At 38.9% G+C, this 22,679-nt stretch overlaps 6 protein-coding genes across 6 annotated transcripts; 3 read left to right on the top strand and 3 right to left on the bottom strand.

Annotated features, from left to right (window-relative positions):
• Positions 1-53: 53 nt before the first annotated feature.
• Positions 54-473, top strand: L201_003755 (uncharacterized protein; the record flags this gene model as incomplete). Its single annotated transcript, XM_066219506.1, has 2 exons — positions 54-144; positions 274-473. 2 exons carry the CDS (start codon positions 54-56, stop codon positions 471-473), a joined length of 291 nt encoding a protein of 96 aa, XP_066075603.1.
• Positions 474-1,089: 616 nt separating this feature from the next.
• On the bottom strand, positions 1,090-7,407 carry L201_003754 (uncharacterized protein; the record flags this gene model as incomplete). The annotated part of the gene is made up of 9 exons (XM_066219505.1): positions 1,090-3,609; positions 3,674-4,141; positions 4,260-4,438; positions 5,645-6,299; positions 6,438-6,622; positions 6,724-6,823; positions 6,903-7,037; positions 7,179-7,257; positions 7,337-7,407. The coding sequence occupies 9 exons, from the start codon at positions 7,405-7,407 to the stop codon at positions 1,090-1,092; spliced, it is 4,392 nt and encodes a 1,463-aa protein (XP_066075602.1).
• A 486-nt stretch (positions 7,408-7,893) lies between these two features.
• On the top strand, positions 7,894-8,479 carry L201_003753 (uncharacterized protein; the record flags this gene model as incomplete). Its single annotated transcript, XM_066219504.1, has 5 exons — positions 7,894-7,951; positions 8,010-8,030; positions 8,102-8,154; positions 8,218-8,321; positions 8,401-8,479. 5 exons carry the CDS (start codon positions 7,894-7,896, stop codon positions 8,477-8,479), a joined length of 315 nt encoding a protein of 104 aa, XP_066075601.1.
• Positions 8,480-8,735: 256 nt separating this feature from the next.
• On the bottom strand, positions 8,736-9,032 carry L201_003752 (uncharacterized protein; the record flags this gene model as incomplete). Its single annotated transcript, XM_066219503.1, has 1 exon — positions 8,736-9,032. The coding sequence occupies one exon, from the start codon at positions 9,030-9,032 to the stop codon at positions 8,736-8,738; it is 297 nt and encodes a 98-aa protein (XP_066075600.1).
• Positions 9,033-10,357: 1,325 nt separating this feature from the next.
• Positions 10,358-20,586, top strand: L201_003751 (uncharacterized protein; the record flags this gene model as incomplete). The annotated part of the gene is made up of 12 exons (XM_066219502.1): positions 10,358-10,810; positions 10,867-11,937; positions 11,985-15,534; positions 15,592-16,079; positions 16,153-17,118; positions 17,190-17,434; positions 17,488-17,892; positions 17,946-18,222; positions 18,280-18,918; positions 18,984-19,571; positions 19,648-20,400; positions 20,485-20,586. 12 exons carry the CDS (start codon positions 10,358-10,360, stop codon positions 20,584-20,586), a joined length of 9,537 nt encoding a protein of 3,178 aa, XP_066075599.1.
• A 319-nt stretch (positions 20,587-20,905) lies between these two features.
• Positions 20,906-22,458, bottom strand: L201_003750 (uncharacterized protein; the record flags this gene model as incomplete). The annotated part of the gene is made up of 8 exons (XM_066219501.1): positions 20,906-20,960; positions 21,095-21,307; positions 21,449-21,525; positions 21,680-21,847; positions 21,930-21,943; positions 22,040-22,226; positions 22,316-22,357; positions 22,423-22,458. 8 exons carry the CDS (start codon positions 22,456-22,458, stop codon positions 20,906-20,908), a joined length of 792 nt encoding a protein of 263 aa, XP_066075598.1.
• Between the last annotated feature and the right edge of the window lie 221 nt (positions 22,459-22,679).

The following is a 22,679-nucleotide window of genomic DNA, read 5'->3' as shown; positions in this document are numbered from 1 at the left end:
TATTCACATTACAAACTCACATCACTATAACCAAGCTATAAGACCTTTTGATCATGTCGCAAGATAGTAGCAAACTAACTTATTTACTGAGTATTACTCCAACTGATCCCAACTCTGAATATCATGGGAGAAAAAGAGATCACGGTAAGCCTCAATTCAATGAACGAACTAAATTGTATAGCTTTTTATCCCAAATCGCGGCGATCAGGCAAGATCACTGGATACTGATACTGATTGCATGACTGATATGTAACCTACTTCACTCCATGTTAGCTCAAAGAGTTCATGAAATGATTTTAGAAAACATCAACAATAGTAAAAACTCAGAATCTGAGAAGCAAAAGAGAAGATCCCAAATTAACAGGGCTTCTGAGAACTATCAAAGTAGTTTAGGTACCGATAATGAAACAGGAAGTTTCAATAAATTCGTGTCAGTTGGTTCTTCTATAGCTGAAGCCATGACCAATGAATGATCAGGTAAAGATAGATTGAGGTAGTTATTTGTTAACGCTCGATCCATATTAGTATGCATCTCATAGTATAGCTTGCTCGAATTTGACAATGCAAGCCATGTCGCGTTGTATAATCATGATATCGAGATATATTCAATGGGTGATTGATTGAACAGGATTGAAGGGTAAGAGTTGGCAATCACGAAAATTCGAACAAGGGAAATCCCCTTGCATATCGCGTTGTCCGCTGTTTCTTAAAGCAAAAGACACGGGATTCTCGTTGTTAATTAGCTTAAGCACAGAGGAAAGATTGCTATGTTGAATTGGTGATACGTTTTGTGTTCTGAGCTTGATTGTAAACGCAGTGCCATCGTAAGCTGCAACGACTGCACAAGGAGCGATAATTGAGAACTGAGACACCGTCCCTGATGGTTGGGTATACATTGCTAAAGCATAAAGCTATATATGATTAAAATGGAAAGAGAAAGACAAATCTACATGAAACGAAATATCCGAATTGCAAAAAACCTGAAACGAAGAAAAAACTGAGAAAAAGAAAATTTGTGGTTGTCTATAAGATATTCTATATGTTATCGAAAAGTAAAATCCTTATAATTAAAACTTTCTTTGTCTACATTTATTCTTCATCAGAGAATACTTCTTCACCTCTCTTTCTTCTTGCCATTCGATCTTTCTTAGCTTTTCGTTTATCAGCAGCTGAAACTTTCTTCTCTTTCTTAGCTTTAGCAATTGGGTTACCTAAAGCATCGTATTCAACTTCATCATCATCATCTTTCTTTTTGTCAATTCTTTCACCTGAACCTTGACCTTCTACCCAATTGTGTCCTGAAGCTTCTAAGTGACCATCTCTCATAGCCCATACTTCTGAACAGATAGATTCAGAGAATTCTCGGTTGTGTGTAATGATCAAGACACCACCTTCGAAGTTCTTCAAAGCAGCAATAAGAGCAGCTAATGATTCTCTATCCAAATAGTTGGTTGGTTCATCTAAACAGATGATGTGAGGTCTTCGCCATGTAGCAGCACCTAATACGACTTTGACTTTTTGACCACCTGAAAGACCTCTCATGGAGTTGTGAGATACGAATTCAGATTCAAGACCGAAATCTTCGAAATGTTTTTCGATTTCTCTTCGGACTAAAGGTCTCATTAAACCTAATCGTTGAGCTTCTCGGGTATCAAGTTCCATGACTTTCTTTTCGAAACCTCTGGCAACCAATTCATCTCTTGATAACCACATGTTTTCAGCGGATGAAAGACCTTTGAATGAAACTTCGTACTCGTAAGATTGCTTCAATTTCTTTCTGGCAACAAGTTCGTCTATCAATCGTTTGACACCTTCTTTGACAACGACGGCACCTTCCTTCATCTTTTGTTTCTCTTCTTCGGTCATGACTCGGGTAGCTTTGTTCATTTCTTCCAAATCTTCACCGGTTTGGTATCGCCACAACATGTATTCAAGAGGAGTAGAGTCAAGATGGTTATCGATATGATGGAAAGCGTGTTGAGCAACGTAACCGATAACCAAGTTAGGGTGTTTCCATACTGAACCACTGATATTTGGTTCGGTTTCACCGGTCAAAAGTTTGACCAAGGTAGATTTACCGGAACCGTTAGGACCTAAAATGGCTACTCTTGAAGAAAGAGATACTTGAAGAGAGATATCGTAAAGTTGTTGAACGGGTGATCCAACATACTGGAAGTTAACGTTTCTCATCTTAAGTAAAGATTTCTCTTTGGTCTTGACACCATCAAGAAGAGGAGGAGCTGGAAGTTTGAATTGGTATTCTTCGGCAACATCAAGTTGGAAGTATGATTTGGCTTCTGGGACCATACCGACGAAAGCTTCTAAGTTACCTGGGTATCTCTTGAGTTTGAAGTTGTTCAAGTGGAGAACATCGGTAATAGATCTGTTCAAGAAATCGGAATCGTGGGAAACGATGATTGAGGTACATTGGGTAAGGGAGGTGAGGTAGTTGATTAACCAGTCAACGTTGAGGACATCCAAGTGGTTAGTTGGCTCATCGAGTAACAAGATATCGGCTTTGAAAAGAATGGCTCTGGCAAGAGCAAGTTTCATTTTCCAACCACCGGAGAGGGAACCAATGGAGTGTTTTTGTTTGACAGGGTCGAAACCTACTGATTCAAGAGTAGATTTGATTTCTTCTTCAGAAGCTTGTAATCGTTTATCGGCTAAAACCCAGTCGATAATGGAGATTTCGGCTTCTGAACCATCGATATCGTGTTGTACGTAGAAAGTTCTAACTTCTGTGGGAGGTGGGAAACCATCGACTTGGTTGTTGATGATGGCGTTCATGAGGGTAGATTTACCGGTACCGTTTCTACCACAGAGACCGTATCGGTGACCTCTCTTAAGTCTCATAGCAGCGTGGTGTAACAAGATTTTAGCACCATAAGCCAAGTTGAATTGTTCAATGTTACAAAGATCTTCACCTTCTTCTTCATCATCGAATTTGAGTTCGTCGGTTTCTTCTTCGTCAGCCTTCTTTTGGAGAAGTTCTCTGACGGCTGGGAGAGAATCGTATGATGGAAGAGCGAGTTTGATGTATGGTGGAAGAGTGGCTTCCCAAACTTGTTGTTGGTAGTTGTGGGCATTGACCAAAGAGGCAGCAAGTACACCTGCGTAAGCGATACCTGGGTTGGCTTGTTCGACTGAGACACCACCGAATTTCTTGATCAAAGCAACAAAGTTGGTGGCAAGGTTAGGACCTTCAGCGATCTTGAGAGGTGGGAGATCGGAACCATCAGATGATTCTGGGACTTTACCAATTCTTCGGAGAGTGGCAATAGCTCTGTTGGCTACTGATCGAGCTTCAGGATCGGCAATGGTTTCGGAAGTCTTGATAAGACCTGGGAGTAATCGAGGAAGGAAAGGTCGGACGGTGTATTCGGAGTCGACCAATTTGGACATGTTATCGGCGATAACACAGACCTTTCTCTTGGTGGCAGTTGGTCTTTCATCGAGACCTCTGATAAGAAGAGGGGCGATAAGGGAGATTGTTGGGGCGGTGACCTCGGCAACGAAGGTGGTGGCGGAAAGGAGTGTGATGGTTTTTGGTACTTCTTCAATTGGGTTGAGAATAGATTTGATCAAAGCGGGAATGAATTTTTCAATCTATAGGAGGGTAAATTATCAGCATTTGATATTGATAGAGTTTTTTTACAGTGTATCTACTCACATCCTTGTTTTCACATAAAGCACAAGCCTTTTCAAGGGTTTGTTTAGCAGCTTTCTTGACATCGGCTTTGGTATCCCATACAGCTTCAGCGAGGACTGGAATAAGGTCAGGCATCGCTTGGGCCATTTGATCGTGAGCAGATTGAATGAGTTGTTGTAAAACATCCAATGAACCAGATTTGATTTGCCATTTACCGGCGGTTCTAATTTGGTTTAATAAAGCTGGGAGGATAACGAAAGTAGCCCATGGGTTCATGGTTTGAACGAGGGATTTTACAGCGGCAAGGGAAGCAACTTGAACTTCTTTAGCTTTATCGGCGAAAGCCTCGAGAAGGACTGGGAAAGGTGTGTTTGGTGCAGAAGAAACGATGTATGGTTCGAGGTATGGACCGGCACCATTTTCGAAAAGAGTTGAAATGGCACTAGCGGCACCTTCTCGGGCAGCAGCAGATTTTTTGTCGGTAAGAGCCTAAGAAGGATTAAAAATTTCCGATATCAGTATATAGCAGGAGAAAATTGTGTAGGGATGCGCGCGTCGCCACCAGAATGAAAATTTCTGATATACATCGGTGCTCGTAAAAACTCACCTTTACAAGGGCATCGTTAAGACCGATTTGACCGAAGAATTCAACACCGTTCTTTTTAGCAGCGTTGGCAAGTTCAACGGCGGCTTCATCTCTAGCAGCTTTGTCAGCTACGAAGAGGGTGGCAAGGTCAAAAGCACCAGCTTTTGAAGAAGGAGCAGCGGCGGCAGCAGCAGGAGCCACTATGGATTTTAACGTGTTCGATCAGCTTCTTTTGCTTTACTATCATGATATGTATGTATGATATAGTTGACTCACTTTTGGATATTAATCTATTGATTTAGGTAAAAGAGATTAAAGTAGACAGGTTTTTTTGTCTTTTTTTGATGGTTTTCTAACTAGATAATTAATCTAGATACACTTTCCACAAGAACGAGAAAGAGAGAGAGGGTGTTATATGAATGATCTATAAAAGATACACGAGAGAGAGTTGAAAATGTGAGCTTGATCGCTAAGCGAAACAGGCAAATATAGGTATGAAGGAAAAAGGGAAAAGAGATGAAAAAAAGAAGAAATCAAAGATAATAAGAAATATATATCAAATCAAAGATAGTAAAGCGACAAACGTGAGGAGGATTGGAGTGAGTTGCTTGGTACGGTGGCGGGGTGTGTAAAGGTAGAGAGGTAGATGTCTCCTTCAACTGAAAAAAAATCCAAAGTAGAAAAAAATAAAAGTAAAAAAATTATAAACGAGGCACGGTTCCCCCATTGGTAATTCAGTTGTATAGTTCCGGCATTATGTTGATTGTGGCACTTAAGCATTTAACCTCTAAACGGCATAGCATTACAAACCGAATGATTGTAACCCGCGGAGGAGAGATTAGATGTTTGGGTAAAATGTTAATTCCATTCAAAATCCCAAGGTTCTCCAAGATCAAGGTTTTTAATCGCTACGACAAAAGAGTTCCCCGAACCGCCGGATTTGTCATGTTTCAACAGTAGTTGTCATAGAGTGGAGAAACGTGATTCATCATACCAAGTTTTTCCTTTTAGGCACTATTGAATATTCAAAATTTCAAGTTAATCCGCGCTGCTGTGTGATATCTAAAGAGGCGAGGTGTGAGCAGAGAGTGCGAAGAAAGGTTGAATCAAAAGATTGAGCTTGATACGTTGATCTACATGATTCAGATCTGAGATGCATGAACGACTGAATGATGCTTGTTCTCGCCACTAGATTCGCCACTTGCTTCCTGTACTATTGTGCTAACTTGTATATTTATCAGTATCGATTCATAATGTTCTTGCTTGTATGTTTACGATACACATTATATGTTACAACAGGTAAAAGGTGCTTTACATAGGATATTTGGTATACAACTTGTTGTTCAAGAATAATGGAACACATCTTGTCCTTTAACCCCACTTTCTGACTTGACCGCACATCTCACAACTCCATCTCTCCATATCTACTGGACCATAGCTGCAGAAACCGCAATACCACCCTTGATCTGTCTTGATCCCTTCGCCTACTATAATATCATTTGAGATGGGTCTAGGCGTAAGACATGCTTCACATGTTGACGAGGTAGCAGAATTGATCAGAGTACACGTTTCGCAAGTCCAGTTTTTCGATTTTGGCGATGGAATGGCAGTGGATGTGGAAGCAGAATGTGAGGATCGAGAAGTAGAAGATGGGTAAGGGCTATGAAGTGAGGTTTGTGATGAGACTGAAGATGATGTATTTCTGATTGTTGATGTTGCGTTTGGCTGTGTAATTAGATGTGACTGGCTTGGTGTACTTGAACTAGATGGTTTTATGGCAGATTTTGGTATTAAAGATTGTTCCTTATTTTTGCCCATATCCTTGACTTCTTCTTCATCACTATCACCTGTAAGATCAATAACCTTCTGTTCTCTAGCTGATTCTCTTGAGGTGTCTATGCCTTTAGCTGGAATTTCCTCCTTGTCGGTTTCATTGCCTTGCTGTAAATCAATAGCATCCACACCTATACTTGCATCTTGAGCTTTCTTGCTTTCTTGTTCAGCTTCAAGACCATGGCCCACCGCACATGATTTGTCGTCTTTCAATCTTCGTTCGGCGGCCTGATATGATAAAGTTTAATATCATTAGTAATTCGTTTTCCGCAGATAATATTGCAGATTAGCAAGCAAGGATCGGAATAGAAGTCAGAACACGTATGGATTCACGAATGCACGAAATGCCAAAGAACGCAAACTTACCTCAACAATCAGCTCTTTCATACTCTTTCCTCTTATATCTTTCGTACCACCTAAAACACCACCTCTACCTATAATCTTTTGCTGCTTCAACCTTTTCTCAGCTGCAGCTAAACCTCTAGCTTTACCAACATATTCAGATACTCTTTCACCTGATAAGTGATTTCCTTCACTATGAAAGCCTTCACCTATAATTTTAGCAACCAAACAATGACAAGTCAATTCGCATTCAAGATGATATAGCTCAACAGAGCAGGAGATCGAAATGAGAATTTATAAGTATACATACCTGAATATCCTTTCCTTTTCAATTCATAATATTCTTCCTCTAATTCTCCTAATAATTTATAAAATTTAGCATCATGTGGACCATGAGTATTATGCGTAAGCTTTGAAAGAATAACGATAAGCATTGATTCTCGAATTTCTGGTCTGACTTATTGCAGAGGGTAGCTTAAATAAGCTTACTTCGTGTAACATAACTAAGACTAATTGATCATATTCGTAAAAAGTATTTTCGTTTCCTGGTGGCCTTAATCTCAAATTGATCCTTTGACCAGCATTTTGATTTAACCCTAGTAAAGAAGGATTCGAAGGCAGAAACTGTAACCGGTCGAAAGGGGCGCATCAGCATTGCTATCATACACTTCATCTGCGGACACATCTGAAGACGTATAGCTATAGAGACGACATTCTGCTGCTAGGTTTGGTAGATCTGGGAAATCTCTACTTTTTTGAGCTTACCTCAGCTAAGGTTCCAACCTTCCATCCTCTCTTCTTCATCAATGGTTTCACTTGACTAGCTATTTTCTCCAATAACGGTCTATCGATCACACAGGAGATATATACAAATTAGCGTATTGTGCCGTGTTCATTTCATGTTAGAGATCCTCCTTGCTCACCTCGCTTCATCAGATTTAGGTTTTCCAGGTAAATGTTCGAATCTAGCTATTAAAGATATCGGATCGACCATATTTAATGAGATCGATCAATCAGCCTTATTGTCCTAGAAGTATGTCTCTCGGTATCAGTGTAAGTCTAATTTGAATGAAATTAGGCCTCGAGCTTGCGGAAAGACATAGTCAGACTTTACATTTCTACGTTAAATGCTGAAACAAGATTGAAGAATAGTTATTTTAGTCATCAAGAACATTGAATTATTACGCGTCGTTTCGAATATTTTGTTTTTGCTTAATCTTACTTCGCAGATAGAAGCTGACGTAGTAGTCGTAAGGTCAATGACCGACGGCGAAGACCGAGAAGAGCAGAGAGTGCTGTTTTGATTCCGTCAACACCATTCAAGCTACAAGCTCAAAAGGTATAACCAGAGTGAGGACAATTACATCAAATGATGTTAAGAGTCTGATAATACATTCGTGCTTGCCTCAACGAAGAGCAGATTGGCAAAGGAAGATTCTGCGAACATTTCTGTGGTCTGCGTGAAAGAACGTGGTGCAGTATGTCAAAAATTTTAGGTCAAGCTTTGGTAGTGGTAGCTGTGCTGGCTTTAGTACATGGTATGTTGAGCTTTAGCTGAGAAACGCTTAAATTATATAGCTAACAGGATTTCTATAGCTGCTTTCTCAACATATGAACGTACGTCAATCAGACAACAGGAGTCAGAGGAATAAACATGGATCTGGTACTGATTTAGTCTCTTCATATAGACTTGTCCACATTGAAAGCCTTATCAAGACCATCCACCACGCTGCCGATTTCAGTAAGTTGACAATACTTTCTAAACTATCTCTCTACATAGAACTAATGATATCATCGCTTGTAGATCATAATAGAAGCCATAGTGTCATTAGCATTATTCATTCCCGGGATAACTTTAGCTTCAGATACCTTGGAAGATGTCACATATAGAGGAGAATTAGCCAAGAGGTGAGTATAATTCTATCGCCCCTGACACCCTCATATAATATCATTGTGATTCTAAGCTCATGTAAACATAAAATTACAGGAGCATTGATGATCAAGATGCTAGAATGGGATTCATGATTCCATCAAGACGTGGAAAAGCTATCTTTGGTGATCAATAGACTGGTAGCTCATCATAAGAATAACAGAAAACATAGATAATGTAATATATATGTAACAGAAATAATGCATGTATAACCAAAGATAACAACTTGATCTGATAATGATCTGAACTTTATCGACTATGAATGGGCGAATCTGAGACTGTATGCGATTTAAGAGGGTATCCTTGATAAATAATCTTGAATTATTGCTTAATTCATCTAGATTGACAAATAGATAATAAGGATATTTGACTTGTTCGTGAAATAATGATTTTTATCGTTCTCTTAAAGCCCATTTCAAACCACCCCATTTCCTACCTTGTCTTTCAACACCAAAATTAACAGATTTCTTACCACCTAATCTTTCTCTTTGGGAAATACCATTCCATCTACCTCTACCATCAATCCATTCTTGTACTCTCAGATTATTTGGTTTATTTGGGTTTACAGCTAATATATCTGATGGTGTAGGTAATTGACTTAACGGTTTGATTATTGGTGATATTTTCAATTGACGTATATGAGGTATTAATGATGAAGGTAAAGTTGAAGTTGGTATATATCGAGGCATTTTGTATTGAGTGAACTGTAATTTAATATCATAAATTAGCTTAAGGATATCCATATAGGACAGTCATTTGCTTGAAGTATGTATCTGAGCTAGAGTATTGATAACAAGGCTATATTCAAACTCACAATGATAGTGTTGAAAGAGTCAAAAGAGGATCGATTATACGTCCAGTTCGTTCAGCTTGGGAAATAGGTTTCCCGCGAAGATTAGCTCAATTTACGAGTCTTGGGAATATCACTTTCTTGATGATTTCTTGAAACACTCTTCTTTTTTTCGAGTACGTTGGCGTGGAATGTTGGCAATTTATCTTGTATGCGATCTCAGATAATGGTATTTATTACTTATACTGTACTTGTCAAGGCTTTTAACATTTAATTTGGTTCTTCTCGTTAATCTTACCGTTTCACAACGTCTTTTTAACTCTTAGACGGGATCAAAATTTCTGGAAGGATTGACATGAGTTCGTAATGAAATTACAAAATCAACTGAGATCCTGCGGTATGGGGAATTACAAAAGATTGTATTGAGCAGATAAATCACGTGATACGAGTGTGTATTACCTAATTGTTACTAATAACAAGGTGACGTCTCTCTTTATCTATGGCCCGGTAGGTGACTAGTACTGGTTCATTTTATTTTGGTCTGAACATTACTTTCTCACCTTAGCTTTTTCTCTTTCCAGCTCTGCTTTCTTCCTCTTTGATCGCAATCACCTATACATATACCCAAACACAAAAACTGTATCAGTATCTCTTATCATAACATTCCCACTTCTTACCCGACTTATTGTTTCAAAAAATCAGGAGCTACGGACCTACCGAATACCGAACATCAAAGTGGAGGGAGAATACGATAAGGTTGAACGAAATTATCAAAATACCTTTGACTATGACTATGACTATCCGTCTGCTTTGGATATAACAAGCGGTATGACTCTCGAATCTTGACTATCTCTTATCTAATCTACGTAGGTCAGTCCGTATTATCTCCATCCACGCGTTCGCGTTTCACTACGCACTTATTAGACAAGGTTACCGGAAATGGTCTCGTATGAGCTACAATGTAGAACGCATATACTCTTATTATCTTTGCCGCTTCCTTCTCTCTTCTTTACTCCATTATTCATCTTTTATTTCCATTTTCATACCTCCTTTTCTACCTGTTATAATTTGCTGCGATTACTGGTTCTCTTGCTCACATTTACTATTCAACACAGATATCTTGGATTTCTACAATACGACTTGTATCATTAGACTCCCTCAAACATACAACTCATCCCCGCTTATGCCCTAAGGGGCTCAGCGTTATCTAAATTCAACTACAACATGTTATCTGAATACACCTATTCACGAACCTTTATAATATCAACGTTGATCCTCCTCGGTCTGATATGGACTCGTGATCTATGGTTGATATTTCGAATATTTGGTCCTATCATCTCAATCAGTTATAGAATCGTTCGCTTTAGTATAAAATGGTTCTTCTACCTCATTGTGCCAACCTTGATACCTCAATACTACTTCGTATGGCCTTGGGTCATACGTCGACAATTTCCTCAAGCTCGCGCTTCCCGATTTAGTCTAGTCGGTGCATTTAGAGGATTAGAATGGAAAAGAGAAGGATCCACCCAGTTATCAGTTCGAGCTGAAAATGGTGCTTGGAGATGGGGTGGAATGAAAAGTGACGGAGTCGGATATCTAGTCTACCGAGTAGAGGATATTACTGTAAAAGTCAGAAAAGGTGTGAAGCGAGTACCCGAAGTCAAGAAAAAGTCCAATGTAAGCTCAACCGGACTCCATGACACTAAGGCTAAGCTAAAGTTGCGTTTATATAGACTTTCGCTTCTCTTCCTTCAATTGTACGAGGACCAATTTCGTGGCTATACCCCTGCTTTCGTACCAAAATCTATCCTTATATCCGATTAGCCTATAAATCAGATGGTTGGCTTGTCAAGAATCTCATCTATACCATCCAGGTGCTCATTCACTATGTTCCTGGTTTCGCTCGACTGGTCTCCATCGAACTCAAAAATTGTCGTATCGTACTGGAAGATTTCGATAATGTCGAATTAATCGTTGATGAAATTAGTCTTGGGACTATGATCAATTTCAACGGTGTGGTTGATGCAGAATTCGCAGCTCAGACATGTTCACCTGGACCTTCACCCCAGCCTGGCTATACAGAAATCATGCGACAGAACCCGTTATGCTTTTCACCTGCTGAAAGAGGTAGATCAGCTTTTTCTCCTCCTACTTCACCACCTTGGTCACCAAACCTTTCACCAGCTACATCTCCTCCTATGTCACCTGTATTTGGATCGTTGACTATTCCGGATTCAGTTGCATCACCTTCGTCCACACCTAGTCGACATGAGAGATCCAATTCTCGTTTTGCCGTTGCTCGTAGAAGGGCATCCGTCATTAGTAGCAGTACAAGCGCTACCGCTGCCCATGCTTGGAACAGGGTCACCGGTAGATTGTGCGGTTCAATCGTAGGAACAGCGCATGCAGTCAATATTCGTCTTGTTCAGCAGAAACTGAACCTCAAATCCCAATCGAAACCTCAGGCGTCGTCCACTTCGGCTTCCGTCCGTTCCTTCAAAACCCTGCTTCGAAATTCAACCACCAATAATGTACCGTCAATCTCAACTGCAACTTACGAAACGCTTTTTGGTATCAGTGGCCGTACAAAAGCATCTCTTGGTCTCGGCTTTGGACCTAAGAAGGGCTTATGGGGCGAAGATACTCTTGATGGACAGTTAGAAGCCGGGGTCATAACAAGTAACATCGAAGCTATTCAAGAACTTCTAGAAACGGTGAAGAGCAAAACGAAACAAGCTAGTGCGCCGGTGGAAGGAGCGAAAGTCTATCGAAATTCTCAGTGGAGCTCTCGTGGATGGTCAAGAGTGAGTTAAGCTCAGTGTGACGAATTGCTTACTAATGACATATATAGACCGTACTTCGCGCAATTCAGTCGGTCAACGTGCATTTACACAAACTCACCTTCATCCACCATCTCACGTCTCCCGCCAAATCTGATGAGCGAAATAAATCTTTCCCCAATCTTTACGAACATCTCCCCTCAGCGAAAGATAAATACGCTGTATCCATCGACTTTACAGAATTAGACCTCAAGCTTATCGCAGCGGACTCATCCAATAATGAAAGAGCTAGAAATGCCTTTGGTACGAATCCCGCCCCTGAGTCCAAGATACGTGGTATTGGTTTTGAGTTCACCTGGGAAAGCGTCAATCTCGATTGTGTCGCTCCTTACGAAAAGTCTGAAGAGAAAAGTCAGCTATTTGTGATACAGAATGGAACATTAGATGGTTTCTCTTCCTGGAGACCAGCTGGCTGGAGAAGGGAAGAACTCCTATTCTCTTCGGATCCAAATCTCGCCTTGATAGTTGTTAGAAGTGATATTGGATCTATCAACACTGCGATAGATCTTCAGCTCCTTCATGAACTATCGGCTGCTTGGAAATTAACACATCCAAAAGAAAAAGCTAAGAAAGCTGTCGATAAAGTTCAGGAGAAATCACAGCCAGCTCTTCCACCGCGACTTCGTATGGTCCTTGATATAGGTCATATGTCAGCTCATCTTGCTGATCGACTTTCGGAAAACACAACAGCCGTCACATTCGATTCAGATGGTATGCATTTTGGTTGCTTCACCACCTTCTCCGATTTGACTGGACGAAGAAGAGATAAAACAGTGATGCGCAACGCTTTCGAAGATGAGGAGAAAATACGTACAAATCGACAAAACAAACAAGATTTGAATCTCGCGCTACCATCCGCGGAACTCCCTGCCAATGTCAAGAGACTGTCAAGTAGACCTATGGCTACTCTACAAGACGATTATACCTTGTCTTTAAAAGGTGATGCACAAATCAACGTTGAACCTCTTAGAGTTCAGATCAAATTGTCCGACGACAAATTTACGGATCTTGCTACCGTCGGGAGGGTTCACGGTACCACAGCCGGAGATGTTTTCGGTCGACAGATACATACCGATACTAGAGGTTTACTTGAATCTGCTTCTTTCGATTGGTCCTCCTTGTCATCTAGTGTGGATTTAGGTATAGATGAAGGAATATACATAGACTTATGGAAGACAGATGTACTTGAAGCTCTTATCGCAATGGGTCAAGCTCATCAAGAAGGTCTACCTCCTAAATCTCCAGCTTCGTCAATCAATAGCACCAGTCCGTTGAGTAAATTACCCTCCGGTGTATCCGCTAGATTCTCACTTGGTACGATCAATCTATTCCTTGGTCACGAGGATATCAACCCTGACTTGAAAGGTTCAACTGGATCACCAGTCCGAGGGACGTGGGTACGAACGTCTGCCGTCTTTGAATATGCTCTTTACAAGCACTATGCTCAAGCAATTCCTTGGCGACATCGACTTACTGCACCGCTCAGAGCTAAACTGCAACTCCCCGAGGATATCACTGTTCAAGCTCTTGCTTTCTCGAACAAATATCGATCCGAGGGAGGTACAGCAGCATTGACATCGCTCGTGGTAGAAGATTTCATTCTCCAACCCATCTACAACGGAGAGAAATTTGATTCAAGAGGTGGAACCAGACAAAAGCTAGTGTTGAAATCTATCCCTTGGCGAAAACCTGTCGCCGATGAATGTCATCGGGGAACTCTACGACAATGGGCCCGTCTCAAAGCTGTTAGAGATCGAGAGATACGCGAATGGAATCAAGATCAGAAAGATAATCTTCCACTACCCCCTCTTGAGGATTATATACCAAAACTCGATTACAATGTACCCCCTATCGAAGTTTCCGATACCGATCAAGCTCAAAAACCATGGCTTAGAGTTAAAAACTCGCGTGTACACCTTACCATCCAACAGGTCACAGCTTCCTCCGATACCGAATTCAAAATCACGAGTAGATTGGACAATGTCAGTTTACTCAGTAATTACTCGCACCTCTATTCAAATCTACATTCTGTTCTTACTGTTAAAAAGCTGCTCAGTGCCTGGAAACGACCAAAGGTTACTACCAGCGACACTAAGCAGCCGATCAATCTAAGTATCGGAGCTGTCATACCAAATCTCACAGCTCATATTGCTTTTCCACTCAAGGAACAGCTTTACTTCTATTCATCAGGCATTTCTTTCACCAAACCACCTACTAGAGGTATATCAGTCAGTGCCGACCAAGCTTTAGCATTTGTTCCTAGTCCCACTCATATTGGTGATTGGGAAGAACTCGGTCGTATCAAGAAACTGTCTGTCATTATATCCGATCCTGGATCACCCTTAATTATCAATCCAACAATCGAGGCTATAAGAATCAGGGTCCCTAATCGATTCCTTATGAATAGTCTGATTCTAGACATCAACGTAACGATCAAAGCTCTCAAGCTGGTTTTACAAAACTTCTTCAAATCCAGTGAATTCATCACGCGTCATAGATCAGCACCCGAACAACCCAAACATGTACCTACGATACGATTACAAGTGGGATACTTGTCCCTTGAAGCTAAAGATGATGCAGCAGATACCAATCTCAACTTGATCTGGCGAGCTGGATTCTTAGAACAAGCTAAGAGGAATGTACTGGAAGATGCTTTCGCCAAGAAGATCGCTCTAATGAGTAGTTCCAATTCTTCATCTGAAGATAGTCTTCCCGCCAACGATTCTAGACCTGAACCTAAACTTACCAAAAATGCAACCGTGGATGTTGAGAATGCAAGAGAAAGACTAGATATGTATCTCGCCAGTAATTGGATCAAACGTATGCGAGCTGCCAAACATGAGCAGAGAAGACGAGAAGCTGCCACCCTCAAACCGATTCATGGTTGTGGACCGAATATCAAGTTACCAATTAACATTGTCCCTTCAAGTCAAACTGCGCCTCTTTTCCGAGCTACCTTCAATAATGTAAATTTCACTGTATATGATCCTGGTTTTGATCGAGATCAAATCATCCATTATATGGGTCAAGTATCTTCGCCATTCGACAAAAGTACACAATTTGCCTTGATGGTTCCTCTTAAAATCAATTGGACCATGTCGGAAGCCAAAATCAGTTTACGAGATTATCCATTACCACTACTACGTATACAACCTACTTCATTTAAAGAGGAATTACCAGCCTTCCAAATGACAACTAATTTCATCATAGCTGAAGAATTCGCAAATGATGATTCAACTGCATATGTACCAGTTGAAATTTTACCTGAAGGTTGCGGTGGTTCACAATATCCTGGATTATCATTCAATATAGCTAAAACCATTATGCCGGTCAAGATGTATGGTGAACCTAGATTTAAGATAAATTCAAAGAAAACAACAGAATTCACTTGGGGAATGTCGTACCAATTTGCTTGTCAAGATTTCGTAAAGGTGATCGAAACTCTTAGTCATCCACCAAGAGATCCAAGTCCGAAAGTAGGGGCTTTCGATAAAATGCGATTAATCTGTCATTTGAAACCTATAGTGGAGTTTGAAGGACCCGTACATCTTCACTTGAAAGGTAAGCTATCTTCTAGATGCAACATGAGTCGAGTGTATAAGCTGACAATGTTTATAGGTACTTTTGATCCATATCAGGTAACAGGTCTTGGAGCAGGTTTCGCCCTTGCTTGGAAAGGAAATACCAAATTCTTGATCAACCAGCCTAATGAAGATCATGAAGCTTTACAGATCGTAGCGGACAATCTATTAGTTGCTATACCTGATTTAACAGCAATGAACGATAGTGCTGCTACTGGATCGCCTACTCGTTCAGATGATACACCTGGTACACCTGGATATCACAACCATGATCACGATGAATCGGAAACATCGTTAATAAATAGAAGATATACTAAACCTTGTGCAAAATTCGTTAACGGTACAAAAGTTGGTTTTGGATTTGGACGAGAAAGAACATGTAAACCATGGGACTGTAGAGGTGGTTGTGGGGACACAGAAAATCATTTAGATAGGAAATGTAGATCATTCGATTTTATACCTCATCAAAAAGTTATTTTGAGATCTCCTGAAGCTATCAAAAAGCTAGAGAAACAACTTGGACGAGTAAGCTCATTTCCCCAATTCCGAAACCACTGTGTTTGTATGCCAAATTTAAGCTGACCTGGATTGCTTGTAGCCTTTTGATTCCTACGAAGGATTCAGAAGTGATTACACCCATTTCTCCGTCTCCGTTATCGCTCCTACCAAAAATATAGCCGATATTCGACCTGAAGCAGAAGACCCTGCTAGAGTCAATAGTCTACACTGTACACCAAAGGCAATGCACCATTTTCTCAGATGGTGGAAGCTGTTCAACCACGTCACATGGTTACCTACTAGAGAAGGACCTACTAAAGGCGGTCAACCAGGCAGTCTGTTTATAGGGAATAGAAGGAAATCCAAAGGAGAGAGTAAACCACTTGCAACTCTCAAATATCGTTTCGATTTGAAACCGCTCTATATCTCACATGTTTATCCTCAAGTTACCAAGGAGTTATGGGCTCAAGGTAAATCAGAATCCCTTGGCATTAAAGTACGAGCTGGCCGAGTACTATTCGATGCGCATCAACGACTTCAAGAGAAAAAGGAGCAACATCCGGGACTCGGCACTGAAAGAGTGACAACGCATAGACCACTTTATGCTGCTGATGTAGTAGCAGATGATTTAACTATCAAAGGTATTAGAGCACATTTCGTTGAAAGAGTCAAACTTGATCCACAAAAAACTGAAAATTTATGTCGTGCATCAGAGTTACCTGCAGAAGTTAAAAAGTATTTCGATTTGACAGATTATATAGATGCGGATAGAAAACCTTTAGATGAAGATCCACAAGTTGAAATTGTTGATTTTGGTGATTGTCCACATGTTTATTTCTGTAGAAGAGTGAATCAAATTGATTTAAATGAAAATTCAAATCGACATAATAATAAAGCGAAAGAATCTGCTGAAAGTAGTAAATTTGGTTTTGAAAAAACACATCATTGTTATTTAGATGAAGCTGAAACTAAAACTCAAGTCGATAAGAGAATTACGCAAACTAGAATAAATGAATTGGAATTTAGATTACAGAATTATCCTTCACCAAATAACGATGAGCTTAAAGTAAGTCCTCTTCCCTTACACATTAATCTTGATCCATAGGTTTTTTGGCTGATAGCTTGATTTGTATGTAGAATGATTCAGCTGTTACCCAAAATGCAATTAGACTTTTGAGAAAACAACTATTTGATTTGGAACGGAATAATCCAGATCGATATGATGAATCAGGTAGACGTATATCTCCAGAAAGACCTTTCCAGGATACGATAGAAGTTCATTCACCAAGAATATTCTACAATGATGATAGTAGACCATTGTTATGGCAATATGTTTATTCAGTCAGCGATAGAAGAAAGGAGGAATACCATGTCTCCCATGTGTAAGTGTCTTGTCTTGGTAGCAAGCAGTTAGCTAAATTCTCCTACCCTATAGATCCCTACGGACGTATCGAGAGCAATTTACCAGACGAAGAAAACGGACAATAGCGAACTTTACAAATGATGATGCGCCCAAAAACAATAATGTCGCTCGAGAATTAGTTGACAAATTAGCTCAATCGCTTCTTGTAGATGATCAAAGTTCCCTCGATAACGTTTTCCGATTTACGGATATCAACAATGATCGAGCTGCCAGCATAACTGCTTCAACTGGGCTTCCACCAGAATGTACGCTAAAACCAAAACTTCAAATCTCAATATTTAAACCTCAAATAGCACTCAGAAGTAATGCTACAGATGAAGCTATTGTTTTACTTGCTGTGGATGAAGCTTCGATCAAGAGATATGTGGTTGAAGATCCTGAAACTGATGATAGTGTTACTTCGGACGTTCTTACAAGGCAAGTTACCTAAATGATCCCCAGAAGAAGATAGAGCTGATAACGATTTTCAGGAGTTACGCTTTACTGAAAGAGGTTCAAGCTTTCTATCCTACCTCTGAAGCCCTGAACAGAGAACGATCAGGTTCAACCCGTGCACTAGACTTTGTACCTCTTGAAATTTTCCTTGATGCGAAATCAGTAGCAACAGATTATGATCGAATCCTTCAAAGAACCAACATTTCAGGCTCATATGACCAATTTAACCGAATTAGAATCCCCCGATCACTTCATTGGCCAAATACCGTTAATGAGAATAATGAGAAGATAGAACATCTCAGAATTCATCAGGTAGGTGTATTTGTAATATTTTGCGTTGTTATACATGGCTAACGGTTCATTTTGAAGGACTTGATGACCATCACTACCCCTCAAATTGAACTTTCTGCTACTTCAAAACATTACGATGCTCTATACACCATTATCACCGACTTGCTTGTATATTCTGATCCTGATCATGCTCACCGAACTCAAGCTATCAAAGATTTCAGTCGACAATTTGATACTGCCGATCGTGATACAAACCGATTACTTTTCGATATTCACCAAATACAACAGGGTATGAGGAATTTAATGGAATTACAGAGAGGATATGAAACTAATTTGGAGAGATTAGAAGAAGCAGGTAAAGATGAATTATTCAGAATACGTGCTGATTTAGCAGAAGGCTACGAACACCTTTATACAATAAATGCTTTAATTGCCAATACTTTAGCTAAAGATGACGCTAGAGCATTCCTCAAAAACGCTTTACGATTAGATGTCAAACTAAGAGCTGTCTCTTGGAAAATGCTCAAGGAGGATTCTTGTACTCCATTAGCTCAGGTAGGAATGAAATCTGCTTTATGCTCTTATAGTAATAATAAAAATGGATCAACAGATTGTGCGGTGGTTCTAGGTGATGTTGGAATAGTTAATTTAGCTCCCGATGCTAAATACGATGGATTGATCGTCAGTCAAGATTATGCACATTCAAAGAAAAAAACGGTAAGTGGTTCGCTTGTACAGTATTATGAAGAACAAACAAGCTAATTCAATGCATAAACTATTAGAAACCACCATTTGCCAAAGTATATTGGAGCAGTCATCTACCGATTGGAGGAATTGCGCTTTTCCCCGAAGTAGACTTCGAATTGGCCAATGTCAAATTCTGTATTGAAGAAAGATCCGGACATCAAATTGCAGATTATATCTTCTCAGACAGAATCAAGAGAAGACGAGAGCAAGCCAAAACTTTACAACAAGCTCAAGCTACACTTGCAGCTGAAAACGCTAAGAGTAAAAATCCTTCAACGACCATGCCAACTTTCAAAAGGGAAAATAGTAAAATGCCTAACTTTAAAAGAGAAAATACTGCAAGAAGTTTCATCAATAATGGTAATGGTAAAAATAGCAATGCTTCCGCTTCTGTATCAACAGATGATTTATCTGTATCTTCCTCTCTAACGTCCAAAAATCCTTTGTCAAGAACAAAATCACAAGTTTCAATAGATACAACGCCAATATCAACATATGATCAAAATGATCCCACGTCGTTCAATCATAATGGTGATGCTGAAGAAATGGAAGAAAGAGCTTCAAGATATAAACAATTTGGTAAATTCAGTTTCCATAAGATGAATCTAACTTTGAGTTATACTGTAAGTTTGTTTCAACTACTTGCTACGAATTTAATCGACATGAGATAGCTAATTGATATACTGTCATATCAAACAGAGAGACGATACAAGAAAACATGGAGCATTCTCATTACCTGATATTCAAAATTTAAGTTATAAAGCGCCCGATTTCGTTTATACAGAGAAATTATGGGTTGCTGAAGAAATTTTTGAACAAGTTAAAAAGGATCTAATCTCAGCAGTCTTTTCACAATTGGGTGATTTGATTCCACAGATCTTATTCAACACTTCTTTGTTAAAAGGTAGAAAAGCAATTAGAAATTTGACTGATAGAACCACAAAAGTTGTTGGAAGTAATTTACCTTCACCATTGAAACATATTACTGCAGCATCAACTCATGTCAATACTCCTTCTTCACTCTCGACTTCAACTGGTGAAAAAGACGATAATATAAATTCCTCATTATCAACGTCAAAATCAAAATTAGATGAAAACAATAATAATAACAATACTTTAAGTACTTCACCTAAATCAACAATGTTATTATCACCTTCAACAAGTCCAATCGTATATAAAAGAGATACATTAGACTCAAATTTTACTACTTCCTCATCTCCACCTCCAACGAGTCACTCAATAAATGGTCATGGGAATGGAAATAGTAGTCATTCATCAATAAAATCGACTCCAATATTACGATCAGATGTAGATGAAGATTCAGATGTCGAAGATGATAAAGGTAAACCAAAAGAAAAAGAAAAAGGTTTAAAAGGTTTTTTACATAAACTGGGTAAATCACATCATCATAAACATGGTAATAATGACAACAATCATCATTCATCAGATGAGGTAAGTCAATTAATCAATCCATGTATATTGAATCACAATTTACATGGCTAATGCCTCCTCTTTTTTAATTCAATTTTAATATAGCTCTCCAGATCAAAATCAAGAGGAGGTTCAATCGAAAGAATGATCCAACAATCAACTTCATCTTTAGGAATACTTCGTAATCGTTCAAAAGAACATTTATAGTAAACATCTATCTTGTTTGATCAGATATTTTTCAAATTTTCCGGTTTCAATTTTATTTGTATGTAGCCGTTCACCTTTAAACAACCTTCTAAACTCGTTTTTTGTCATGCTTTTAAACCAAAAAATCATTTACCTTGCATCGTTTATCGTCTTTTCACATTTCTCGCCTTTCTACCTTTCACTGATTAGTCACTTGTTGTATATACTTTATAAATATGTAATGAAGATGAAAATGATGCATTGACTCCCTCATAAAAGGCTTTGCCTATACACAAATACAAATGATGACATATACAGAAAGACGTTTTCTTAAAACTGTCTACAATTTAGCTTGAGTAGCTACTAATGATCCACCATCTATTGGAACGACGGTTCTGTAGAAAAGCAAAATTAGCAATTAAACATGAATCAGTAATTATAAATTAAAATTTTTTTTTAATTATGAATCCTCCGAAGTTAATCTAAATATTATTTTTAATTTATTAGTAATGATTGATTCAAAACTTACCCAGTTACCCATTGACCACCTTTACCAGATAACCATAAACAAGCACTAGCTACATCTTCAGGTGAACCTATTTTTTTCATTGGTAAACCATCTGCTAACACATCTTCAAAATTATCTAAAGTGAATTTCATCATTTTACTTCTAAATGGACCTAAAGCTAATGTATTGACAGTAATTTCTGGTCCTAATCTTGTAGATAAATGTTTTGATAATCTAGTAAAGAGGGAAAAACAAAAAAGAGGGGATAAAGTGATGATGATGATTATGATGATATATTGTCAATTATAAGCTATATATCCACTCATGAAATCTTAAGGGAAAAAAATACACAGACTAGGAGAGCCTAATACTCACTGATGTAATGCTGCTTTTGATGCTGAATATGCATAAGTTTCAATACCAGGTGGATTTACACCATTAATTGATCCAATCTATTAGATATATACGTCGAGAAAGAATTAGCTTGTTTATGATTGCCCAAAACAAGATTGCGAGACAGAAAGCGTAAAGGAAGAATAGAAGATTGAATCATTTGGCAATTCAATGATACAATGCTACAGTATACGGTGCATCATTTTTACTCACGTTAATTATCCTTCCTGCAAATCCTTCATCTTTCGATTTACTTATCAATGGAATTAATTTTTGTGTTAATGTAAATACTCTTTGTACATTTAAATTCATTAATTTTGTAAATGCTGTATCTGGATATTTTGATAATTCTTCTCCCCACGTTGCACCTGAATTATTTACCTGTTTGGTTGAATTTCACTATGTCGTAAGCTGATTAATTCATGGAAAGATTAAAAGAGCAGGTGGATTTCATTTAACTTACCAGTACATGAAGCACTATACACAAGAAAAGGGTATAATAAATCAGTCAGTAATCTAATCAATGAACGAATTATTGATCTGTTTTTAACTCTGTTGATAATGCAGACCTACCTTTCTCCCTTTTCTCTAATTCTGATGCTAATCTAACACATTCATCATATTTTGATAAATCTGCTGGTATAGCTATACATTCACCTGGACCTTGTTTAGTTAATCTTGATGCTGTTGATTCACAAACTTTAATATCTCTCGAAGATATATATACCTTGGCTCCATTCGCTGTAAATCCTGCTGCGATCTGATTGATTGTATGTCAAGTTAAGTTATCAATATCAAATATACATGTATAGCTTAGTATACAGCCAGATTAAACCAAAGAATACTTACCATCTCTCCCACACCTCTACCACCTCCTGTTACGAGGACAACCTATTTGATTTACTCAACGTTCAGAACTATGTTGAATATTGGTATTCCTGATTTAGAACGCTTACCTTTCCTTTCACGTCGAACAATGTGTTGATATCCATTCTATACGCTCCTATGGTATATATGTATAGGAAGAATGCTGAAAATCAGATCTACAATCTGAGAAGAATGCATAGATAGATTATAATTGAAAGAAGCAGATATCCCATATGTAGTCAAATATATATAAACGCTCAAAACACAAGTATCAAGGGGAGCAGTCAACTAGTGCGGTTACTACACGACGCCGTAATAACCGGAGTTGATATATCGTTGTCAAATG

This window comes from Kwoniella dendrophila, chromosome 4 (genome assembly GCF_036810415.1).
Source record: "Kwoniella dendrophila CBS 6074 chromosome 4, complete sequence".
NCBI classification, from domain to species: domain Eukaryota; kingdom Fungi; phylum Basidiomycota; class Tremellomycetes; order Tremellales; family Cryptococcaceae; genus Kwoniella; species Kwoniella dendrophila.
This window is presented reverse-complemented; position numbering and strand designations above follow the sequence as displayed.